The 21,261-nt window shown below is 56.9% G+C and overlaps 1 protein-coding gene across 1 annotated transcript; it reads left to right on the top strand.

Annotated features, from left to right (window-relative positions):
• Positions 1–3,535: 3,535 nt before the first annotated feature.
• On the top strand, positions 3,536–9,590 carry LOC120924199 (protein kinase C alpha type-like; the record flags this gene model as incomplete). The annotated part of the gene is made up of 4 exons (XM_040335083.1): positions 3,536–3,744; positions 4,968–5,059; positions 7,971–8,033; positions 9,446–9,590. Coding segments are annotated over exons 1-4 (471 nt in total), but the record flags the coding sequence as incomplete, so codon positions are not given.
• Positions 9,591–21,261: the final 11,671 nt, after the last annotated feature.

Genomic DNA, 21,261 nt, shown 5'->3' with positions numbered 1-21,261 from the left:
GGTGGGCGGGGCTCTCTGATTGGGGGGGCTCTCTGATGTGGGAGGGGCTCTCTGATGGGAGGCGGGGCTCTCTGATGGGGGGCGGGGCTCTCTGATATGGGGGTACAATGGTTTCCCGCTCCTCTTGCAGGTGATGTTGGCGGAGAGGAAAGGCAGCGATGATGGGGGGCGGGGCTCTCTGATGGGGGGCGGGGCTCTCTGATGGGGGGCGGGGCTCTCTGATGGGGGGAGGTTCTCTGATGGGGGCGGGGATCTCTGATGGGGGGCGGGGCTCTCTGATGGGGGGCGGGGCTCTCTGATGGGGGGGCTCTCTGATGGGGGCGGGGCTCTCTGATGGGGGGGCTCTCTGATGGGACGGGGTTCTCTGATGGGGGCGGGGCTCTCTGATGGGGGGCGGGGCTCTCTGATGGGGAGCGGGGCTCTCTGATGGGGGGGCGGGGCTCTTTGATGGGGGGGCGGGGCTCTTTGATGGGGGGGCGGGGCTCTCTGATGGGGGGCGGGGCTCTCTGATGGGGGGCCGGGCTCTCTCATGGGGGCGGGGCTCTCTGATGGGGGGCGGGGCTCTCTGATGGGGGGTACAATGGTTTCCCGCTCCTCTTGCAGGTGATGTTGGCGGAGAGGAAAGGCAGCGATGATGGGGGGCGGGGCACTCTGATGGGAGGGTGGGGCTCTCTGATGGGGGGCGGGGCTCTCTGATGGGGGGGGCCGGGCTCTCTCATGGGGGGGCGGGGCTCTCTGATGGGGGGCGGGGCTCTCTGATATGGGGGTACAATGGTCTCCCGCTCCTCTTGCAGGTGATGTTGGCGGAGAGGAAAGGCAGCGATGATGGGGGGCGGGGCTCTCTGATGGGGGACGGGGCTCTCTGGGGGCCGGGCTCTCTGATATGGGCGGGGCTCTCTGATGGGAGGCGGGGCTCTCTGGTGGGGGGGCGGGGCTCTCTGATGGGAGGCGGGGCTCTCTGATATGGGGGTACAATGGTTTCCCGCTCCTCTTGCAGGTGATGTTGGCGGAGAGGAAAGGCAGCGATGATGGGGGGCGGGGCACTCTGATGGGAGGGTGGGGCTCTCTGATGGGGGGTGGGGCTCTCTGATGGGGGGGCCGGGCTCTCTCATGGGGGGGCGGGGCTCTCTGATGGGGGGCGGGGCTCTCTGATATGGGGGTACAATGGTCTCCCGCTCCTCTTGCAGGTGATGTTGGCGGAGAGGAAAGGCAGCGATGATGGGGGGCGGGGCTCTCTGATTGGGGGGGCTCTCTGATGTGGGAGGGGCTCTCTGATGGGAGGCGGGGCTCTCTGATGGGGGGCGGGGCTCTCTGATATGGGGGGTACAATGGTTTCCCGCTCCTCTTGCAGGTGATGTTGGCGGAGAGGAAAGGCAGCGATGATGGGGGGCGGGGCTCTCTGATGGGGGGCGGGGCTCTCTGGGGGCGGGGCTCTCTGATGGGGGGAGGTTCTCTGATGGGGGGCGGGGATCTCTGATGGGGGGCGGGGATCTCTGATGGGGGGCGGGGCTCTCTGATGGGGGGCGGGGCTCTCTGATGGGGGGGCTCTCTGATGGGGCGGGGTTCTCTGATGGGGGCGGGGCTCTCTGATGGGGGGCGGGGCTCTCTGATGGGGAGCGGGGCTCTCTGATGGGGGGGCGGGGCTCTCTGATGGGGGGCGGGGCTCTCTGATGGGGGGGCGGGGCTCTTTGATGGGGGGGCGGGGCTCTCTGATGGGGGGCGGGGCTCTCTGATGGGGGGCCGGGCTCTCTGATGGGGGGCGGGGCTCTCTGATGGGGGGTACAATGGTCTCCCGCTCCTCTTGCAGGTGATGTTGGCGGAGAGGAAAGGCAGCGATGATGGGGGGCGGGGCTCTCTGATTGGGGGGGCTCTCTGATGTGGGAGGGGCTCTCTGATGGGAGGCGGGGCTCTCTGATGGGGGGCGGGGCTCTCTGATATGGGGGTACAATGGTTTCCCGCTCCTCTTGCAGGTGATGTTGGCGGAGAGGAAAGGCAGCGATGATGGGGGGCGGGGCTCTCTGATGGGGCTCTCTGATGGGGGGCGGGGCTCTCTGATATGGGCGGGGCTCTCTGATATGGGGGGTACAATGGTCTCCCGCTCCTCTTGCAGGTGATGTTGGCGGAGAGGAAAGGCAGCGATGATGGGGGGCGGGGCTCTCTGATTGGGGGGGCTCTCTGATGTGGGAGGGGCTCTCTGATGGGAGGCGGGGCTCTCTGATGGGGGGCGGGGCTCTCTGATATGGGCGGGGCTCTCTGATATGGGGGTACAATGGTTTCCCGCTCCTCTTGCAGGTGATGTTGGCGGAGAGGAAAGGCAGCGATGATGGGGGGCGGGGCTCTCTGATGGGGCTCTCTGATGGGGGGCGGGGCTCTCTGATATGGGCGGGGCTCTCTGATATGGGGGGTACAATGGTCTCCCGCTCCTCTTGCAGGTGATGTTGGCGGAGAGGAAAGGCAGCGATGATGGGGGGGGCGGGGTTCTCTGATGGGGGGCGGGGCTCTCTGGTGGGGGGGCGGGGCTCTCTGATGGGGGGCGGGGCTCTCTGATATGGGGGTACAATGGTTTCCCGCTCCTCTTGCAGGTGATGTTGGCGGAGAGGAAAGGCAGCGATGATGGGGGGCGGGGCACTCTGATGGGAGGGTGGGGCTCTCTGATGGGGGGCGGGGCTCTCTGATGGGGGGGCCGGGCTCTCTCATGGGGGGGCGGGGCTCTCTGATGGGGGGCGGGGCTCTCTGATGGGGGGTACAATGGTTTCCCGCTCCTCTTGCAGGTGATGTTGGCGGAGAGGAAAGGCAGCGATGATGGGGGGCGGGGCTCTCTGATGGGGGACGGGGCTCTCTGATGGGGGGCGGGGCTCTCTGGGGGCGGGGTTCTCTGATATGGGCGGGGCTCTCTGATATGGGGGGTACAATGGTCTCCCGCTCCTCTTGCAGGTGATGTTGGCGGAGAGGAAAGGCAGCGATGATGGGGGGGGCGGGGTTCTCTGATGGGGGGCGGGGCTCTCTGGTGGGGGGGCGGGGCTCTCTGATGGGAGGCGGGGCTCTCTGATATGGGGGTACAATGGTTTCCCGCTCCTCTTGCAGGTGATGTTGGCGGAGAGGAAAGGCAGCGATGATGGGGGGCGGGGCACTCTGATGGGAGGGTGGGGCTCTCTGATGGGGGGGCGGGGTTCTCTGATGGGGGGGCCGGGCTCTCTCATGGGGGGGCGGGGCTCTCTGATGGGGGGCGGGGCTCTCTGATATGGGGGTACAATGGTCTCCCGCTCCTCTTGCAGGTGATGTTGGCGGAGAGGAAAGGCAGCGATGATGGGGGGCGGGGCTCTCTGATGGGGGACGGGGCTCTCTGATGGGGGGCGGGGCTCTCTGATATGGGCGGGGCTCTCTGATATGGGGGGTACAATGGTCTCCCGCTCCTCTTGCAGGTGATGTTGGCGGAGAGGAAAGGCAGCGATGATGGGGGGGCGGGGCTCTCTGATGGGGGGCGGGGCTCTCTGGTGGGGGGCGGGGCTCTCTGATGGGAGGCGGGGCTCTCTGATATGGGGGTACAATGGTTTCCCGCTCCTCTTGCAGGTGATGTTGGCGGAGAGGAAAGGCAGCGATGAACTTTACGCCATAAAGATCCTGAAGAAGGACGTTGTGATCCAGGATGACGATGTGGAATGTACCATGGTGGAGAAGAGAGTGCTAGCTCTTCAGGACAAGCCGCCCTTCCTGACCCAACTGCACTCCTGCTTCCAGACAGTGGTAAGTGCCCCGTAGGGGGTGACTGGGGTATCAGGTGGGGGAGGGGGGTAAGAGCCCCATAGGGGGTGACTGGGGTATCAGGTGGGGAGGGGGGAAGCGCCGCGTAGGGGGGGTATCAGGTGGGGGAGGGGGTAAGAGCCCCGTAGGGGGTGACTGGGGTATCAGGTGGGGAAGGGGTGTAAGAGCCCCGTAGGGGATGACTGGGGTATCAGGTGGGGAGGGGGGGTAAGCGCCCCGTAGGGGGTGACTGGGGTATCAGGTGGGGAAGGGGGAGATCGCTGCTTCCAGACAGTGGTAAGAGCCCCATAGGGGGTGACTGGGGTATCGGGTGGGGGAGGGGGAGATCGCTGCTTCCAGACAGTGGTAAGAGCCCCATAGGGGGTGACTGGGGTATGGGGTGGGGGAGGGGGGAAGCGCCGCGTAGGGGGGTATCAGGTGGGGGAGGGGGGAAGCGCCCCGTAGGGGGTGACTGGGGTATCAGGTGGGGGAGGGGGTAAGCGCCCCGGTGACTGGGGTATCAGGTGGGGGAGGGGGGTAAGCGCCCCATAGGGGGTATCAGGTGGAGGAGGGGGTAAGCGCCCCATATGGGGTATCAGGTGTGGGAGGGGGGTAAGCGCCCCATAGGGGGTATCAGGTGGAGGAGGGGGTAAGCGCCCCATAGGGGGTATCAGGTGGGGGAGGGGGGGTAAGCGCCCCATAGGGGGTATCAGGTGTGGGAGGGGGGTAAGCGCCCCATAGGGGGTATCAGGTGGGGGAGGGGGGTAAGCGCCCCAGAGGGGGTATCAGGTGGAGGAGGGGGTAAGCGCCCCATAGGGGGTATCAGGTGGGGGAGGGGGGTAAGCGCCCCATAGGGGGTATCAGGTGGGGGAGGGAGTAAGCGCCCTGTAGGGGGTATCAGGTGGGGGAGGGAGGTAAGCGCCCCGGTGACTGGGGTATCAGGTGGGGGAGGGGGGTATGCGCCCCATAGGGGGTATCAGGTGGGGGAGGGAGTAAGCGCCCTGTAGGGGGTATCAGGTGGGGGAGGGAGGTAAGCGCCCCGGTGACTGGGGTATCAGGTGGGGGAGGGGGTAAGCGCCCCGTAGGGGGGTATCGGGTGGGGGAGGGGGTAAGCGCCCCATAGGGGTATCAGGTGGGGGAGGGGGGAAGAGCCCCATAGGGGGTATCAGGTGGGGGAGGGGTGAGATCGCTGTTCCATTGATAGACGGAATGTTGTGTATTTCTAGGACCGCTTGTACTTTGTGATGGAATATGTGAATGGAGGAGACCTCATGTACCACATCCAGCAAATCGGGAAGTTCAAGGAGCCCCAAGCAGTGTAAGGATTTACTTTTACTGGGGATCTGTTGCTGCCCTGTGTGGGGGTTGATCTGTTGCTGCCCCGTGTGGGGGTTGATCTGTTGCTGCCCTGTGTGGGGGTTGATCTGTTGCTGCCCCATGTGGGGGGAAATCTGTTGCTGTCTCCTGTATGGGGGGGGGGGATCTGTTGCTGCCCCGTGTGGGGGAGGGATCTGTTGCTGTCCTGTATGGGGGGGGATCTGTTGCTGCCCGTGTGGGGGTTGATCTGTTGCTGCCCCGTGTGGGGGGATCTGTTGCTGCCCCGTGTGGGGGGATCTGTTGCTGCCCCGTGTGGGGGGATCTGTTGCTGTCCTGTATGGGGGGGGGATCTGTTGCTGCCCCGTGTGGGGGTTGATCTGTTGCTGCCCCGTGTGGGGGGATCTGTTGCTGTCCTGTATGGGGGATCTGTTGCTGTCCCGTGTGGGGGGGGTCTGTTGCTGTCCCGTGTGGGGGCATCTGTTGCTGTCCTGTATGGGGGGGGATCTGTTGCTGCCCGTGTGGGGGTTGATCTGTTGCTGCCCCGTGTGGGGGGATCTGTTGTTGTCCTGTATGGGGGGGGGGGATCTGTTGCTGCCCCGTGTGGGGGGATCTGTTGCTGCCCTGTGTGGGGGGATCTGTTGCTGTCCTGTATGGGGGGGGGGGTCTGTTGCTGCCCCGTGTGGGGGTTGATCTGTTGCTGCCCTGTGTGGGGGGATCTGTTGCTGTCCTGTATGGGGGGATCTGTTGCTGCCCCGTGTGGGGGAGGGATCTGTTGCTGTCCTGTATGGGGGGATCTGTTGCTGTCTCGTGTGGGGGCATCTGTTGCTGTCCTGTATGGGGGGGGGGATCTGTTGCTGCCCGTGTGGGGGTTGATCTGTTGCTGCCCCGTGTGGGGGGATCTGTTGCTGCCCCATGTGGGGGGATCTGTTGCTGTCCTGTATGGGGGGGGATCTGTTGCTGCCCCGTGTGGGGGTTGATCTGTTGCTGCCCCGTGTGGGGGTTGATCTGTTGCTGCCCCGTGTGGGGGTTGATCTGTTGCTGCCCCGTGTGGGGGGATCTGTTGCTGTCCTGTATGGGGGGATCTGTTGCTGTCCCGTGTGGGGGGATCTGTTGCTGTCCCGTGTGGGGGGATCTGTTGCTGTCCTGTATGGGGGGATCTGTTGCTGTCCCGTGTGGGGGGGGGTCTGTTGCTGCCCCGTGTGGGGGGATCTGTTGCTGTCCTGTATGGGGGGATCTGTTGCTGTCCCGTGTGGGGGGGGTCTGTTGCTGCCCCGTGTGGGGGTTGATCTGTTGCTGCCCCGTGTGGGTTGATCTGTTGCTTCCCCACGTGGGGGGAAATCTGTTGCTGTCCTGTATGGGGGGGATCTGTTGCTGTCCTGTATGGGGGGGGGATCTGTTGCTGTCCTGTATGGGGGGGGATCTGTTGCTGCCCTGTGTGGGGGGATCTGTTGCTGTCCTGTCCGGGGGATCTGTTGCTGTCCCGTGTGGGGGGGGATCTGTTGCTGCCCCGTGTAGGGGGAATCAATGGTGACGCCATTCCTCACACCTCATCCCTGCGCCTCTTCCGGTGGAAATGCGTGTGGATTTGGATCCTTAGCGACGCGTTTCACACGTTTTGGTGAGTCATTTGATGGGGAATATGGATCTCAGCTGGTCTGTGTTGAGCTGTCCCTCTAATGCGCGGCGTGCCGGGATCCTCACAGACCACATTAGAGGAAAGTATTTTCTTCCATCCGCAGGCACGTCTCTCCCCGGGACCGCCACACAGCTGCCCTCTGCCTGCTCTCTAATTGGCCGTGGGCTGGGCGCCCCCCTCCCCCCCACGCTGAGCCGTGATTCATAGAGAAGATTCGGGTTTAATGTAAGAACGCCGGAGCGGGGGAGGGGAAGAGCGGAACGCCGTCTTTGGTCATTGACGGTGATGCAACGCCACCACAACAACCCTCCGTTATCCGTGCATGCAGGGCAGGAAAGGGTGGGGGGCAAACGAGCGCCCCCCTGAACCATACCTGGTCACATGCTTTCATGGGGGGGGAGGGGTGCTTTTACCGGTTTCACTTTTCTGGTGAATAGGTAGGGGTACTCTATACTCATTCACATATGGGGAGGGTGGGATATGGGGGGTTCTAATGAGCCCCCACCCACAACCGGGCAGGGTTGTGGAGAAGAGGCCCTTGTCCCCATCAACATGGGGACAATGTGCCCTGGGCTGCCCTCTACCCCCCAAAGCACCCCCCCCCCCATGTTGAGAGCATCTTGCCTGGTAAGGTTTGGGGGGGCACTCGCTCGTCTCCCCCCCCCATGTGTATGGTCTGGGGTCACTCGCTCATCTCCTCCCCCCCCCCCCTTACCAGGCTGCATACTTGTATAAGGGTCTGGTGTGATTTTTGGGGGGATGGGGACTAGGTGCTCTGGGCCCCCCCTACACCACATCACCCCCCATGTTGAGGGCATGAGGCCTGGTATGGTTTGGGAGGGGGCACTCGCTCATCTCCCCCCACCCTTACCGGGCTGCATACTTGGATAAGGGTCTGTCCCCCCACAGCATGATTTTTGGGGGGGGATGGGGACAAGGTGCTCTGGGCCCCCCATGTTGTATTTTTTACCGCATGTGATCATTTATGCAAATGAGTCACATGACCGCGTTATTATCGCAGGCGGTAATCTTTAGTGAATTGACCCCAAAGAGATCCACAACAACAATCATTGATCATCGATCAATAATCAATGATTGATGCCCGGCGTGTGAACGGATTAGGGGACTCCGGTGCACTGTATTAGCCCCGCCCTCTGACATAAATGGACTCGTCCAATCAGCATGAAGTTTGGCTGTAATGAACCCGGGCTGGGGTGGGGGGGTCATATATTGTCTGAGAATGTGGAATTGATGCCCCCGTTCCGTTCTTTCTCAGGTTCTACGCGGCGGAGATATCGGTGGGATTGTTCTTCCTGCACAAGAAAGGGATTGTCTACAGGTGAGTGCGGAACCAGGAGGAGGAGGAGACAACGGGGGCTTTACAGCTGTGACAAGGATTCTTTACTGTAATAGCGAGGAGAGGAGACGGGGGGGGGAGGAGACAGGGGAGAGGAGAGGGGGGGAGGAGAGGAGAGAGGAACTTGTTTCGCTTCTTCATATGCTAATGAATTTGTTTCGCTGGTTCATGTGCTAATGAACTTGTTTCGCTGGTTCATGTGCTAATGAACTTGTTTCGCTGGTTCATAAGCTAATGAACTTGTTTCGCTGGTTCATGTGCTAATGAACTTGTTTCGCTGGTTCATGTGCTAATGAACTTGTTTCGCTGGTTCATAAGCTAATGAACTTGTTTCGCTGGTTCATGTGCTAATGAACTTGTTTCGCTGGTTCATAAGCTAATGAACTTGTTTCGCTGGTTCATGTGCTAATGAACTTGTTTCGCTGGTTCATAAGCTAATGAACTTGTTTCGCTGGTTCATGTGCTAATGAACTTGTTTCGCTGGTTCATTTGCTAATGAACTTGTTTCGCTGGTTCATGTGCTAATGAACTTGTTTCGCTGGTTTATTTGCTAATGAACTTGTTTCGCTGGTTCATGTGCTAATGAACTTGTTTCGCTGGTTCATTTGCTAATGAACTTGTTTCGCTGGTTCATGTGCTAATGAACTTGTTTCGCTGGTTCATTTGCTAATGAACTTGTTTCGCTGGTTCATGTGCTAATGAACTTGTTTCGCTGGTTCATTTGCTAATGAACTTGTTTCGCTGGTTCATGTGCTAATGAACTTGTTTCGCTGGTTTATTTGCTAATGAACTTGTTTCGCTGGTTCATGTGCTAATGAACTTGTTTCGCTGGTTCATTTGCTAATGAACTTGTTTCGCTGGTTCATGTGCTAATGAACTTGTTTCGCTGGTTCATTTGCTAATGAACTTGTTTCGCTGGTTCATAAGCTAATGAACTTGTTTCGCTGGTTCATGGCGCTCACGGAACAGGAAATGATGTTGGCAGGAAGTAGGGGGAGGGAACAAAGAACTTCCATCTTGGAACTCTTAACATTTAAGTCCTTGGCCCCCAAAACACGTTGGATATTTACTTTCCACTGGATGTGACTGTACTGTCAATGACAAAAGATACATAGACTTTTTACATTTAAAGTCTGGTGTTTGGCCCTTTCTCCTGGCAGAGGGTCTAACCCAGAGGGAGGCAACCTCGGCCCTCCAGCTGGTAAAAAAACTACAAGTCCCATGAGACCCCGACAATCACAGGAAGGACTCCTGAAGGCAGAGGCATGATGGGATTTGTAGTTTCACCACAGCTGGAGGGCCCTGGAGTTAGTGAAGCAGCTTTCTTGTCCAATGATGTGTCGCTGAGGCCCCCATAATAGAAGGGGCTCTGATTGGCTGTCCTCCCTCCGCAGGGATCTGAAGTTGGATAACGTCATGTTGGACGCGGAAGGTCACATAAAGATCGCGGATTTCGGAATGTGTAAGGAGCACATGGTGGACGGCGTGACAACCCGGACTTTCTGTGGGACCCCGGACTACATCGCCCCCGAGGTAAGCGCCCCCCCCCCCCAACCTATCATAGGGGCCCGTCCAGTCACATGTCTCCATACTGTGTACTGGGGACGCACCGATATATCAGCCACTGAAAGGTGCCGATAATGGAATGTTGTGTCCCATTGACTTCAAAGCAAAAGGGCCCCCTGGTGACTGCAAAATTGTATCTCATTAACTTCAATGCAAAATCGCGTCCCATTGTGTTCCATGCAAAAACACCCCCCATAGACTCCTCCTGGTATTGGTGTCTGTCGGTGGCACATTTCATGGTAGGTGTGTTGGAGGGATTGGTAGGTGTGTAGGGGGGATTGGTAGGTGTTAGGGGGGAGGGGGGGTTGGTAGGTGTGTTGGAGGGATTGGTAGGTGTGTAGGGGGGATTGGTAGGTGTGAGGGGGGAGGCGGGATTGGTAGGTGTGTGGGGGGGGGGATTGGTAGGTGTGTGTGGGGGGGGATTGGTGGGGGAGGGGGGGTTGGTAGGTGTGTGGGGGGGGGATTGGTAGGTGTGTGGGGGGGGGATTGGTGGGGGGGGGGGTTGGTAGGTGTGTAGGGGGGGGGATTGGTAGGTGTGTGGATGCAAAGGGGATTAGCAGGGCACAGTACAGGGGGGTTCAGAAGGGCACAGTAGGGGAGGGGGGATCAGGAGGGCACAGTAGGGGAGGGGGGATCAGGAGGGCACAGTAGGGGAGGGGGGATCAGGAGGGCACAGTACAGGGGGGGGGTCAGGAGGGCACAGTACAGGGGGGGGGGGGTCAGGAGGGCACAGTACAGGGGGGGGGGTCAGGAGGGCACAGTACAGGGGGGGGGTCAGGAGGGCACAGTACAGGGGGGGGGTCAGGAGGGCACAGTACAGGGGGGTTCAGGAGGGCACAGTAGGGGAGGGGGGATCAGGAGGGCACAGTACAGGGGGGGGGTCAGGAGGGCACAGTACAGGGCGGGGTCAGGAGGGCACAGTACAGGGCGGGGTCAGGAGGGCACAGTACAGGGGGGGGGGGTCAGGAGGGCACAGTACAGGTTCCGGGACAGTTTAGTAAAAAGCGGGACTGTTCCAGCAAATCCGGGACAATTGGCAAGTTTGATGTAATGTAAGATTATTGTGGACCCCCCATGTACCTGGGGCCCCTGGGCAGTGCCCTTGCAGTACGGTGGCCCTGAGGTGATGAGTGTGTTGGGAATTCTCTCCTCAGTGACGGGTTTTTGTAGAAATTGGGCGATTTGCTGTAATGAATTGTACGCCCGGCTCTGACGGCTCCCATTGGACGGTTGGTAATCCTCTTGAGATAAGCGCTACTTGTAGCGAATCCTTTTGTCGCCCGCTATCAGTGCAGCGCCGGGTCTCTGGGAACAGCGGCTCTTTTGAGGCGGCATAATCCGCTTTTAATGCTTTCAGCGCTGTCAGACGGCCTAAAATAACGACGGCAAATCGCGGCGGATGACGCGGCGACGCACCTGAGCCCCGCAAGGAACGTCTCTTATTAAATATTACACACAGAGGAGAGGAGAATCAATCACGGGCAAAGCCGGCGATCACAAAGAAAGATTGCGGGGGGAGGGGGGGGGGCGTAAATCCTGCGATATTTCCCAGTGCACGTCCGTCGCACAAAGCCGCCATACCCCAGAGAAATTTGTTTTCTGCGGCAGAAAATAACGGCGGGAAAAAAAAAGCTCAGCACTTAAATTTGGAGCACGCCGGAGGTTAGTTTTTTTTATTCATTAACCACTTCAGCCCCGTACCATTTGGCTGGCAAAGACCGGGGACACTTTTTGCAATTCGGCCGCTGCGTCGCTTTAACAGACAATTGCGTGGTCGTGCGACGTGGCTCCCAAACAAAATTGGCGTCTTTTTTCCCCACAAATAGAGCTTTCTTTTGGTGGTATTTGATCACCTCTGCGGTTTTTATTTTTGGCGCTATAAACAAAAATAGAGCGAGAATTTTGAAAACAAAAATTCTATATTTTTAACTTTTTGCTATAATGAATATCCCCCAAAAAAGATAGATATAAAAAAAAAATCTCAGTTTATTTCGATACGTATTCTTCTACATCTTTTTGGTAAAGAAAAAATCGCAATAAGCGTTTATCGATCGGTTTGCGCAAAAGTTATAGCGCTTACAAAATAAGGGACAGTTTTATGGCATTTTTATTAATATTTTTATTTATTTTTTACCAGTAATGGCGGCGATCTGCCATTTTTATCGTGACTGCGACATTACGGCAGACACATCGGACGCTTTTGACGCTATTTTTGCACCATTGTCACTTTATACAGCGATCAGGGCTATAAAAATGCGCCGATTACTGTAAAAATGACAGTGTCAGGGAAGGCGTTAACCTGTAGGGGGCGCTGAAGGGAGTTAAGTGTGTCCTAGGGAGTGATTCTAACTGTTAGGGGGGGCGTGGCTACGAGTGACACGTCACTGATCGCCGCTCCCGACGAGAGGGGAACATTCGATCAGTGACCTTTCACTAGGAAAAACAGGAGCGATGTTGTGTTTACACTGACGCCTCCCCGTTCTTCAGCTCCGTGACCCGATCGCGGGGACACCGGCGGACATCGGATCCCAGCGGGCACGGAGCTTGCGTCACGGTCCCGAGCACGCCGGCGCGTGCGCGACCACACATCTGCAAATTAAAGGGGACGTGTATATATATATATATATATATATACGCCCGTTTGCCCAGCCGTGCCATTCTGTCGACGTTATACGTCCATGAGGCGGTCGGGAAGCGGTTAAAGTATTTTTTATTTTTTTTCGACAAATTGCATTTGAAAGAGCGCTGCGCAAATACAGTGCGACATAAAATATTGCAAAAACCACCATTTTATTCTCTAGGGTCTCTACTAAAAAAATACATATATATAATGTTTGGGGGTTCTAAGTAATTTTCTAGCAAAAAAAAAAAGGATTTTAATTTGAAAACAACAAATTAATAAAATGGAAAGTAAATGAAGAGAAATCCAAATCCGGCTCGCGCTAATGCGCAGTAGGGAACCAGGAAGTGAAGCCGCAAGGCTTCACTTCCTGGTTCCCTACTGCGCATTAGCGCGAGTCAGATTTGGATTTCTCTTTATTTACTTTCCATTTTGTTAATTGTTTAAAAAACAAAAATCCGCAAGCCGCAAGGCTTCACTTCCTGATTCCCTTACCGACGATGGCGGCGGCAGCATCCGAGGACCGAGGGACGGGTCGACATCGCGGGCGCCCTGTACAGGTAAGTGTCCTTATCTTAAAAGTCAGCAGGTGCAGTATTTGTAGCTGCTGACAAAAAAAATTGTGGAACTCCCCTTTATACTGTCTTCCACAACCTCACGTTGGTAGCAGAGTGTGGCTGTTCCTCACCCAGACTCCTACACAGCTGTTTCAGTTAATGAATGTGTTTTAACGTTCATATGAAATGGGGTGACAACGCTTTATTCCCGTCTCTCAATTGACATCCTACCAGTGTCGGGCGGTCCATAAGGGGTGCACAGGCGCCAAACCCCCCCCCCCGCCCCCACTATTCTACATGCAGGATGCATGGATTCCAATGGTATTGGGTATGTTTTTGTTTTGTTTTTCGAAGCACCCGAATCAATATTCGCTTCTGCAACACTAATTCCGCCTCCCAGCGAATTCGGGAAGCGGGTCCTGAGGTCCTGAGAAAGGAGAAGCTACCCTATTGGCCGAGGACACCTCTGTGATGCAGAGGAGGAGATGCGCGGCGAGGAGACCTCCGTGATGCCAACTCAGGCAGAGGCGGCTCTGGGCTTTGTGAGGCCTTAGGCAAAACTTAACACGGGGCCCCCCCCACTCTCGCCCATGATGGGAAAAATAATTCAAGGACAAGAGCCTCTTCCCCACAACCCTGGCCGGTGGTTGTGGGGGTCTGCGGCCCCCAGATCTTGCTCTTTAATAACTAAGGGGTGTGGCCACCCGGTGATGTGACCTGGTGAGCCCGCCCCTTTGTGCCGTCTTTGACTGGGTCATTGACGTCACAAGGGGTTGGTGTCACCGATTATTCACTGGTTGTTAGGGACGCTGGCGCCCCCCTGCTCCTGAGTCTGAGCACAGCAGCGTTATAGGTCCCCTGTCCCTCAAAGCTGGGGTAATGCATTGGGCAAGTTAGGCGGATGCGAGGCCCCTGTGAGTGCGAGGCCTTAGGCCATTGCCTAATTAAAGAGCCGCCTCAGAACTCAAAGAAAGCCAGTTGCCCGGGTTGAGTGTTGCAGGTGACAGACCCTCCTGGGGGGGGTTCTGGCTGTGCACCCAAGAAAATCTACCACCGGCCGCCTCCTGCGTTGTCCCCCCTCCCGGTGTTCTGGCCGTTTATAGAACCGGAGAACGCCCCCGATGAACCCCCCCCCCCCGGTGTTCCCGTGTTTTGGGCGTTTATAGAACAGGAGAGCGCTGGGAACGGCGTACGATTTGATTCCATGCTATGGAGACACTTGTGAGATAATTGGCGGTCTCGCTTGGGTTGAAGCGCCGGCATTGTCCGGGGAATGGCGGGGGGCCGCGGCGGCGGAGTCTTCGGTGACACGGCTCTCACCTTTATATTGTGTGAGGAAGAATCTTCTCATTACAGTAGATACAGACACAGCGGGGGAGGGGAGGGGGGGCTCAGAACCGGAGCCTCAGGACTCTGCAGTGATAATGAGAGGTCAGCACAAGGATCGGGTCTGAGGATCACAGCCATGGGGGGAGGGGAGGAGCCCTATTGTGACCTTTCTGGAAGTCATAGAGAGTCTCGTGACTCCCCAGCGGGGGTGTAGATTATGAAATGCCATGTGTTTGAAGTCTCTCTGGTTATGGGGGGGAGGGGGGTGTATATTGACCTCGGCGGCCTTCTCTATGGAATTTGGGTCAATCCAGACACCTGCGTTTCTTCGGGGCCCTTGTGCTCTTTGATGGAGTCGGTGAAATGAGGCCCCGGGGGTTCTTCCGCTGATCCGCCCCTTCCTACGTCTGATCATAAGCGGGTACCACCAGTCCTGTACGGGGCCCAGGCAGCTGGGTGAATCAGATGTGGGCAGGGAGGGTGATCGGCACGACAAGGGGGGGAATTACAGAACTGATCCCCTGTATTGTTCTCTCTGCAGCAGCTGAAAGCTGGCTTCTCCTTTCCTTCCCACTGACTTTCACCTGCTGCAGAGAGAGCGCCATACAGGGGATCAGTGTCAGCTATTGACACCCCCCACTGCACCCATCACCCTCCCTGAACTGATCCCCTGTATTGTTCTCTCTGCAGCAGCTGAAAGCTGGCTTCTCCTCTCCTTACCACTGACTTTCAGCTGCTGCAGAGAGAGCGCCATACAGGGGATCAGTTCCAGCAATTGACACCCCTCGCTGAACCCCTGGGCTTAATAATCGAAGGGGCCCCCTGGACCAATGGTTAGTCTAGTCCTGCCCATCACCCTCCCTGAACTGATCCCCTGTATTGCTCTCTGTGACGGTATCGGTATGATATCCCCGTCAAACATTCCCTCCTCTCCATACAAGAACATCACAGGATTCCCCACACATGAGTCAAGACTGGATGCTGGAACCAAGACACTTTATTGACACAAAAACTCAGCTTATATGTGGTTACAGCCTGTTAGGAACGCCCCCCTCACACAGTGGGGTTTCCCATACAGATTATAGGAGACAAGTCGGAGCCGACCATGCAGACACGTTTCTTTAGATAAAGACATCACTGGAGTTAATTACTACACTGAAGCAATCAGAATAATTAACATACTACTTCTCTAATCATTTAGCCTGATGATACAATACACATCTTTTAAGGGTAAACACAGATCTTCTTTACACAACACAATAGATCAATTAACGTTTAGAATAGTGAGGGGACATTAGCACGTCAATAACCTGTCAGAGGAATGAATCACACATGAAATTCCTTTCTACCTCTACCCATGGCTAGCAGGGAGCAGTACACTGAGACATATAGGCAAATGTATCACAATGGCCCCCCTTTTGCTCCCTGCTCCGGCAAATCCGGTTGGACCTTCCCTGGTCCAGTAGGGTTGACGGGTTCAGAGCTTTTAGTCCGAGGTTAACTCCGTTTGGCATGACTGACCTCCCTTGACAACTGCTTCAGACTCAGGTATGTCACCGGGTCGTCAGATCACACGCCGGTCAGTCCCCAAGTCTTTGTGCGATCTGCAAAGTCACCAGAAGTCAGTGTGAAGACAGCGAATGGGTCTGTGCGCCGCCGTCTAGGTGTCCCGCTATGGGAGGGGGCAGGTTATGGCTCTGAAGTGACAATCACAGGAGATTCATAAAAAGGAAAAGTTATATTTGTTGTAGCACTGGTGCTCAGAGTCCGGAGGGGGGGGGGGGAGAGGGGACTCAGAGCCCCATAAGGTCAGCCACCCCCTGCTCCCTCCGCAGCCGCCGGTTCTCCTCTTGGAGCTTCTCCAGCTCCATCTCCAGTTCATGGAGCCTGGGGGGGTCAGCCTGCTGTGACCTCAGGTGGTTGTTCTCCTCCTCCATGCGGCTTATGCACTCCTCCAGCTCTATGTACTCACGGATCAGATCCTGCTTGCTCATGTCCTGCAGGCTCTCCACGTGGTCCTTCATCATCAGGAACTGGGTGGTGGTGTAAGGGGCCACCGGTGGGCCCTTGGCGAACATCTCGGCCCGCATCTGGGACGCCCCGCTGCGACTCCCTCTCCTCCAGTCGCTTCTTCTCCTCCCAGGTCCGCTGGTTATATGACTTCCAGGACCTCTTCTTCTTGAAGGATGGCCGGCGGTGCCTCTTTCTGCCCAGCTCCCTCCAGGGCCCCTCCGGCTCAGGGCTGGAGCCCATGACCAGCTGACAATGGTGTTCCCTGTTGTCCGTAATAGCAGATTGTACCATGAGGGCTTCGTAAGGGGTGCCCAATGGTTCTTCCCGACCCCGCTCCTGGGGATCCCAAGCCGAGTCTACACAATGGGCTGCTGCTGGTGGGCGGTACCCAGGTTGAGACCAATTTGACCTGGTGTTGTCATTCATGGGGCAATTCTGCTTGAAGTGACCCAACTGTTTGCACCGGAAGCAGCGTTGTTCGTTGTCCTCCTGGCGTGGATAGCGAGGGCTAGATGTCACCGGTCTGTTAGGAGGTTGGTATCTAGCGGCTGGTGGGTGTGAGGGCGCCGTTGGTCGTGGAGGTTGTACCCGTGGTGTGACCTGGTTTGTCTTGCGAGTATCCGCATATTCATCCGCCAACTTCGCGGCCTCTGGTAGAGTCATGGGCCTGCGATCTCTCACCCAATCTTTGACATCCGTCTGGATGTGATTGTAAAATTGCTCCAGGAGCATTAGTTGCAAAATGTCCTCTGCGGTGGTGGCCTGGCTGCTGTTAACCCAGTTAGAGGCCGACAGGGACAACTGGCATGCCCATTCCGCATAAGAGTCTTTCGTGGTTTTGCGTGAGTCCCTGAACTTCTGTCGGTGGGACTCTGGGGTTACTGCATAACGAGCCAGGAGCACTTCTTTAACCCGGGCGTAGCTATGGATATCCTGATCTGGCACGGTCCGGAAAGCATCAGAAGCTTTGCCTGACAGTTTGCCTGACAATATTGCAACCCAGTCTCCTCTAGCTATTCGGTGCAGGTTACATTGTCGCTCAAAATCCGCCAGGAAGTTATCAATCTCACAGTCCTTTTCATCAAAAGCTTTAAAAGCGCTAAACGGAATCTTCCTTGCGTCTGCTGTGCTGTACTCACTGTTCGGAGAAGGTGCGGCTGCTTGTTGGACTGCTGCCAGTTTTAATTGTAGTTCTGCGTCCCTTATTTGTTTATCCTTCTGTAGTTCTACGTCTCTTATTTGTTTATCCTTCTGTAGTTCTGCGTCCCTTATTTCTTTAGCCTTCTGTAGCTCTGCGTCTCTTATTTGTTTAGCCTTCTGTAGTTCTGCGTCTCTTATTTGTTTATCCTTCTGTAGCTCTGCGTCTCTTATTTGTTTAGCCTTCTGTAGTTCTGCGTCTCTTATTTGTTTATCCTTCTGTAGCTCTGCGTCCCTTATTTGTTTAGCCTTCTGTAGTTCTGTGTCTCTTATTTGTTTAGCCTTCTGTAGTTCTGTGTCTCTTATTTGTTTAGCCTTCTGTAGTTCTGTGTCTCTTATTTGTTTAGCCTTCTGTAGTTCTGTGTCTCTTATTTGTTTATCCTTCTGTAGTTCTGTGTCTCTTATTTGTTTAGCCTTCTGTAGCTCTGCGTCCCTTATTTGTTTAGCCTTCTGTAGTTCTGTGTCTCTTATTTGTTTAGCCTTCTGTAGTTCTGTGTCTCTTATTTGTTTAGCCTTCTGTAGTTCTGTGTCTCTTATTTGTTTAGCCTTCTGTAGTTCTGTGTCTCTTATTTGTTTAGCCTTCTGTAGTTCTGTGTCTCTTATTTGTTTATCCTTCTGTAGTTCTGTGTCTCTTATTTGTTTAGCCTTCTGTAGCTCTGCGTCCCTTATTTGTTTAGCCTTCTGTAGTTCTGTGTCTCTTATTTGTTTAGCCTTCTGTAGTTCTGTGTCTCTTATTTGTTTAGCCTTCTGTAGTTCTGTGTCTCTTATTTGTTTATCCTTCTGTAGTTCTGCGTCCCTTATTTGTTTAGCCTCCTCCGCTAACAGGTCCATCACTTTCAGCACCACATCCGGCGTTGGGTTCGGGCCGAACCACGCTAGCTTCTCTCTCATAAGCTTGTTGGCTGGCGATTCCTCCTCCTGAATCACTGGTGTCTCCATCTCTTGTACTGCTGGCGTTGCTGCAATCCCATCCTCCTGGTCTATCTCCATTGATTCCGCTATGATGACCCGCTTGGTTTTGTTGCTAGCAATCCTTCCAGTAGTTCTTCCAGTGTCTGCTTGGAATCCGGGTGTGAAGGAGAGTAGAAGGGAAGATCCCGCTGCTGCCAACCAATTTGTGACGGTATCGGTATGATATCCCCGTCAAACATTCCCTCCTCTCCATACAAGAACATCACAGGATTCCCCACACATGAGTCAAGACTGGATGCTGGAACCAAGACACTTTAATGACACAAAAACTCAGCTTATATGTGGTTACAGCCTGTTAGGAACGCCCCCCTCACACAGTGGGGTTTCCCATACAGATTATAGGAGACAAGTCGGAGCCGACCATGCAGACACGTTTCTTTAGATAAAGACATCACTGGAGTTAATTACTACACTGAAGCAATCAGAATAATTAACATACTACTTCTCTAATCATTTAGCCTGATGATACAATACACATCTTTTAAGGGTAAACACAGATCTTCTTTACACAACACAATAGATCAATTAACCTTTAGAATAGTGAGGGGACATTAGCACGTCAATAACCTGTCAGAGGAATGAATCACACATGAAATTCCTTTCTACCTCTACCCATGGCTAGCAGGGAGCAGTACACTGAGACATATAGGCAAATGTATCACACTCTCTCTGCAGCAGCTGAAAGCCGGCTTCTGCTCCTCTCCCTCCTGTTGGCTTTCAGCTGCTGCTGAGAGTGCCAAACAGGGGGTCAGTTCCAGAAATTGACATCCCCCCAGTGCACCCATCCCCTGTATTACTCTCTCTGCAGCAGCTGAAAGCCGGCTTCTCCTCCTCCCTCTCTCTGGCTTTCAGCTGCTGCAGAGAGAGCGCCATACAGGGGATCAGTTCCAGAAATTGACACCCCCCAGCTGCACCCATCGTCAGGGCAGGACTTAAGGTGGTGGGGGCCCCTGGGCTTAATAATCGAAGGGGCCCCCTGGACCAATGGTAAGTCCAGCCCTGCCCATCACCCTCCCTGAACTGATCCCCTGTATGGCGCTTTCCCTGCAGCAGCTGAAAGCTGGCTTCTCCTCTCCTTACCACTGGCTTCAGCTGCTGCAGAGAGAGCGCCATACAGGGGATCAGTTCCAGAAATTGACACCCCTCGCTGCACCCATCGTCAGGGCAGGACTTAAGGTGGTGGGGGCCCCAGGGCTTAATAATCGAAGGGGGCCCCCTGGACCAATGGTAAGTCCAGCCCTGCCCATCACCCTCCCTGAACTGATCCCTTGTGTTGCTCTCTCTGCAGCAGCTGAAAGCTGGCTTCTCCTCTCTCTCCTGCTGGCTTTCAACTGCTGCAGAGAGAGCGCCATACAGGGGATCAGCTCCAGCAATTGACATCCCCCGGTGCACCCATCACCCTACCTGTGCACCATACTTGCCCCCCTGTGTGCCCCCACAGTGCTGCCAGGCTTCCCGTCCCACCGGCAGCTGGGGATCCTTCAGGATAGAGAGTGCGGAATTGGTCTAGTAAATGTCACATGTACCAGCCCCTTCCTTTACTGAACGAATACAATGAGTGATCTGTAACAATCACTTAAAGTGTTCATTCATACCTGAAGCATAGCAAACTGTATATCTGTACGCTGTGTCCCCGTGCGGCGTCCTGCGCTGTGTCCCCGTGCGGCGTCCTGCGCTGTGTCCCCGTGCGGCGTCCTGCGCTGTGTCCCCGTGCGGCGTCCTGCGCTGTGTCCCCGTGCGGCGTCCTGCGCTGTGTCCCCGTGCGGCGTCCTGCGCTGTGTCCCCGTGCGGCGTCCTGCGCTGTGTCCCCGTGCGGCGTCCTGCGCTGTGTCCCCGTGCGGCGTCCTGCGCTGTGTCCCCGTGCGGCGTCCTGCGCTGTGTCCCCGTGCGGCGTCCTGCGCTGTGTCCCCGTGCGGCGTCCTGCGCTGTGTCCCCGTGCGGCGTCCTGCGCTGTGTCCCTGTGCGGTGTCCTGCGCTGTGTCCCCGTGCGGCGTCCTGCGCTGTGTCCCTGTGCGGTGTCCTGCGCGAATTCCTGCGCTGTGTCCCTGTGTGGCATCCTGCGCTGTGTCCCTGTGTGGCGTCCTGCGCTGTGTCCCCGTGTGGCGTCCTGCGCTGTGTCCCCGTGTGGCGTCCTGCGCTGTGTCCCCGTGCGGCATCCTGCGCTGTGTCCCCGTGCGGCGTCCTGCGCTGTGTCCCCGTGCGGCGTCCTGCGCTGTGTCCCTGTGCGGTGTCCTGCGCGAATTCCTGCGCTGTGTCCCTGTGTGGCGTCCTGCGCTGTGTCCCTGTGTGGCGTCCTGCGCTGTGTCCCCGTGTGGCGTCCTGCGCTGTGTCCCCGTGTGGCGTCCTGCGCTGTGTCCCCGTGTGGCGTCCTGCGCTGTGTCCCCGTGTGGCGTCCTGCGCTGTGTCCCCGTGTGGCGTCCTGCGCTGTGTCCCCGTGTGGCGTCCTGCGCTGTGTCCCCGTGTGGCGTCCTGCGCTGTGTCCCCGTGTGGCGTCCTGCGCTGTGTCCCCGTGTGGCGTCCTGCGCTGTGTCCCCGTGTGGCGTCCTGCGCTGTGTCCCCGTGTGGCGTCCTGCGCTGTGTCCCCGTGTGGCGTCCTGCGCTGTGTCCCCGTGTGGCGTCCTGCGCTGTGTCCCCGTGTGGCGTCCTGCGCTGTGTCCCCGTGTGGCGTCCTGCGCTGTGTCCCCGTGCGGCGTCCTGCGCTGTGTCCCCGTGCGGCGTCCTGCGCTGTGTCCCCGTGCGGTGTCCTGCGCGAATTCCTGCGCTGTGTCCCCGTGTGGCGTCCTGCGCTGTGTCCCCGTGTGGCGTCCTGCGCTGTGTCCCCGTGTGGCGTCCTGCGCTGTGTCCCCGTGTGGCGTCCTGCGCTGTGTCCCGTGTGGCGTCCTGCGCTGTGTCCCCGTGTGGCGTCCTGCGCTGTGTCCCCGTGCGGCGTCCTGCGCTGTGTCCCCGTGCGGCGTCC

Source organism: Rana temporaria, unplaced genomic scaffold (assembly GCF_905171775.1).
Source record: "Rana temporaria unplaced genomic scaffold, aRanTem1.1, whole genome shotgun sequence".
NCBI lineage: Eukaryota > Metazoa > Chordata > Amphibia > Anura > Ranidae > Rana > Rana temporaria.
The sequence above is the reverse complement of the archived record's forward strand: the minus strand, read 5'-3'. Positions and strand labels throughout refer to the sequence as shown.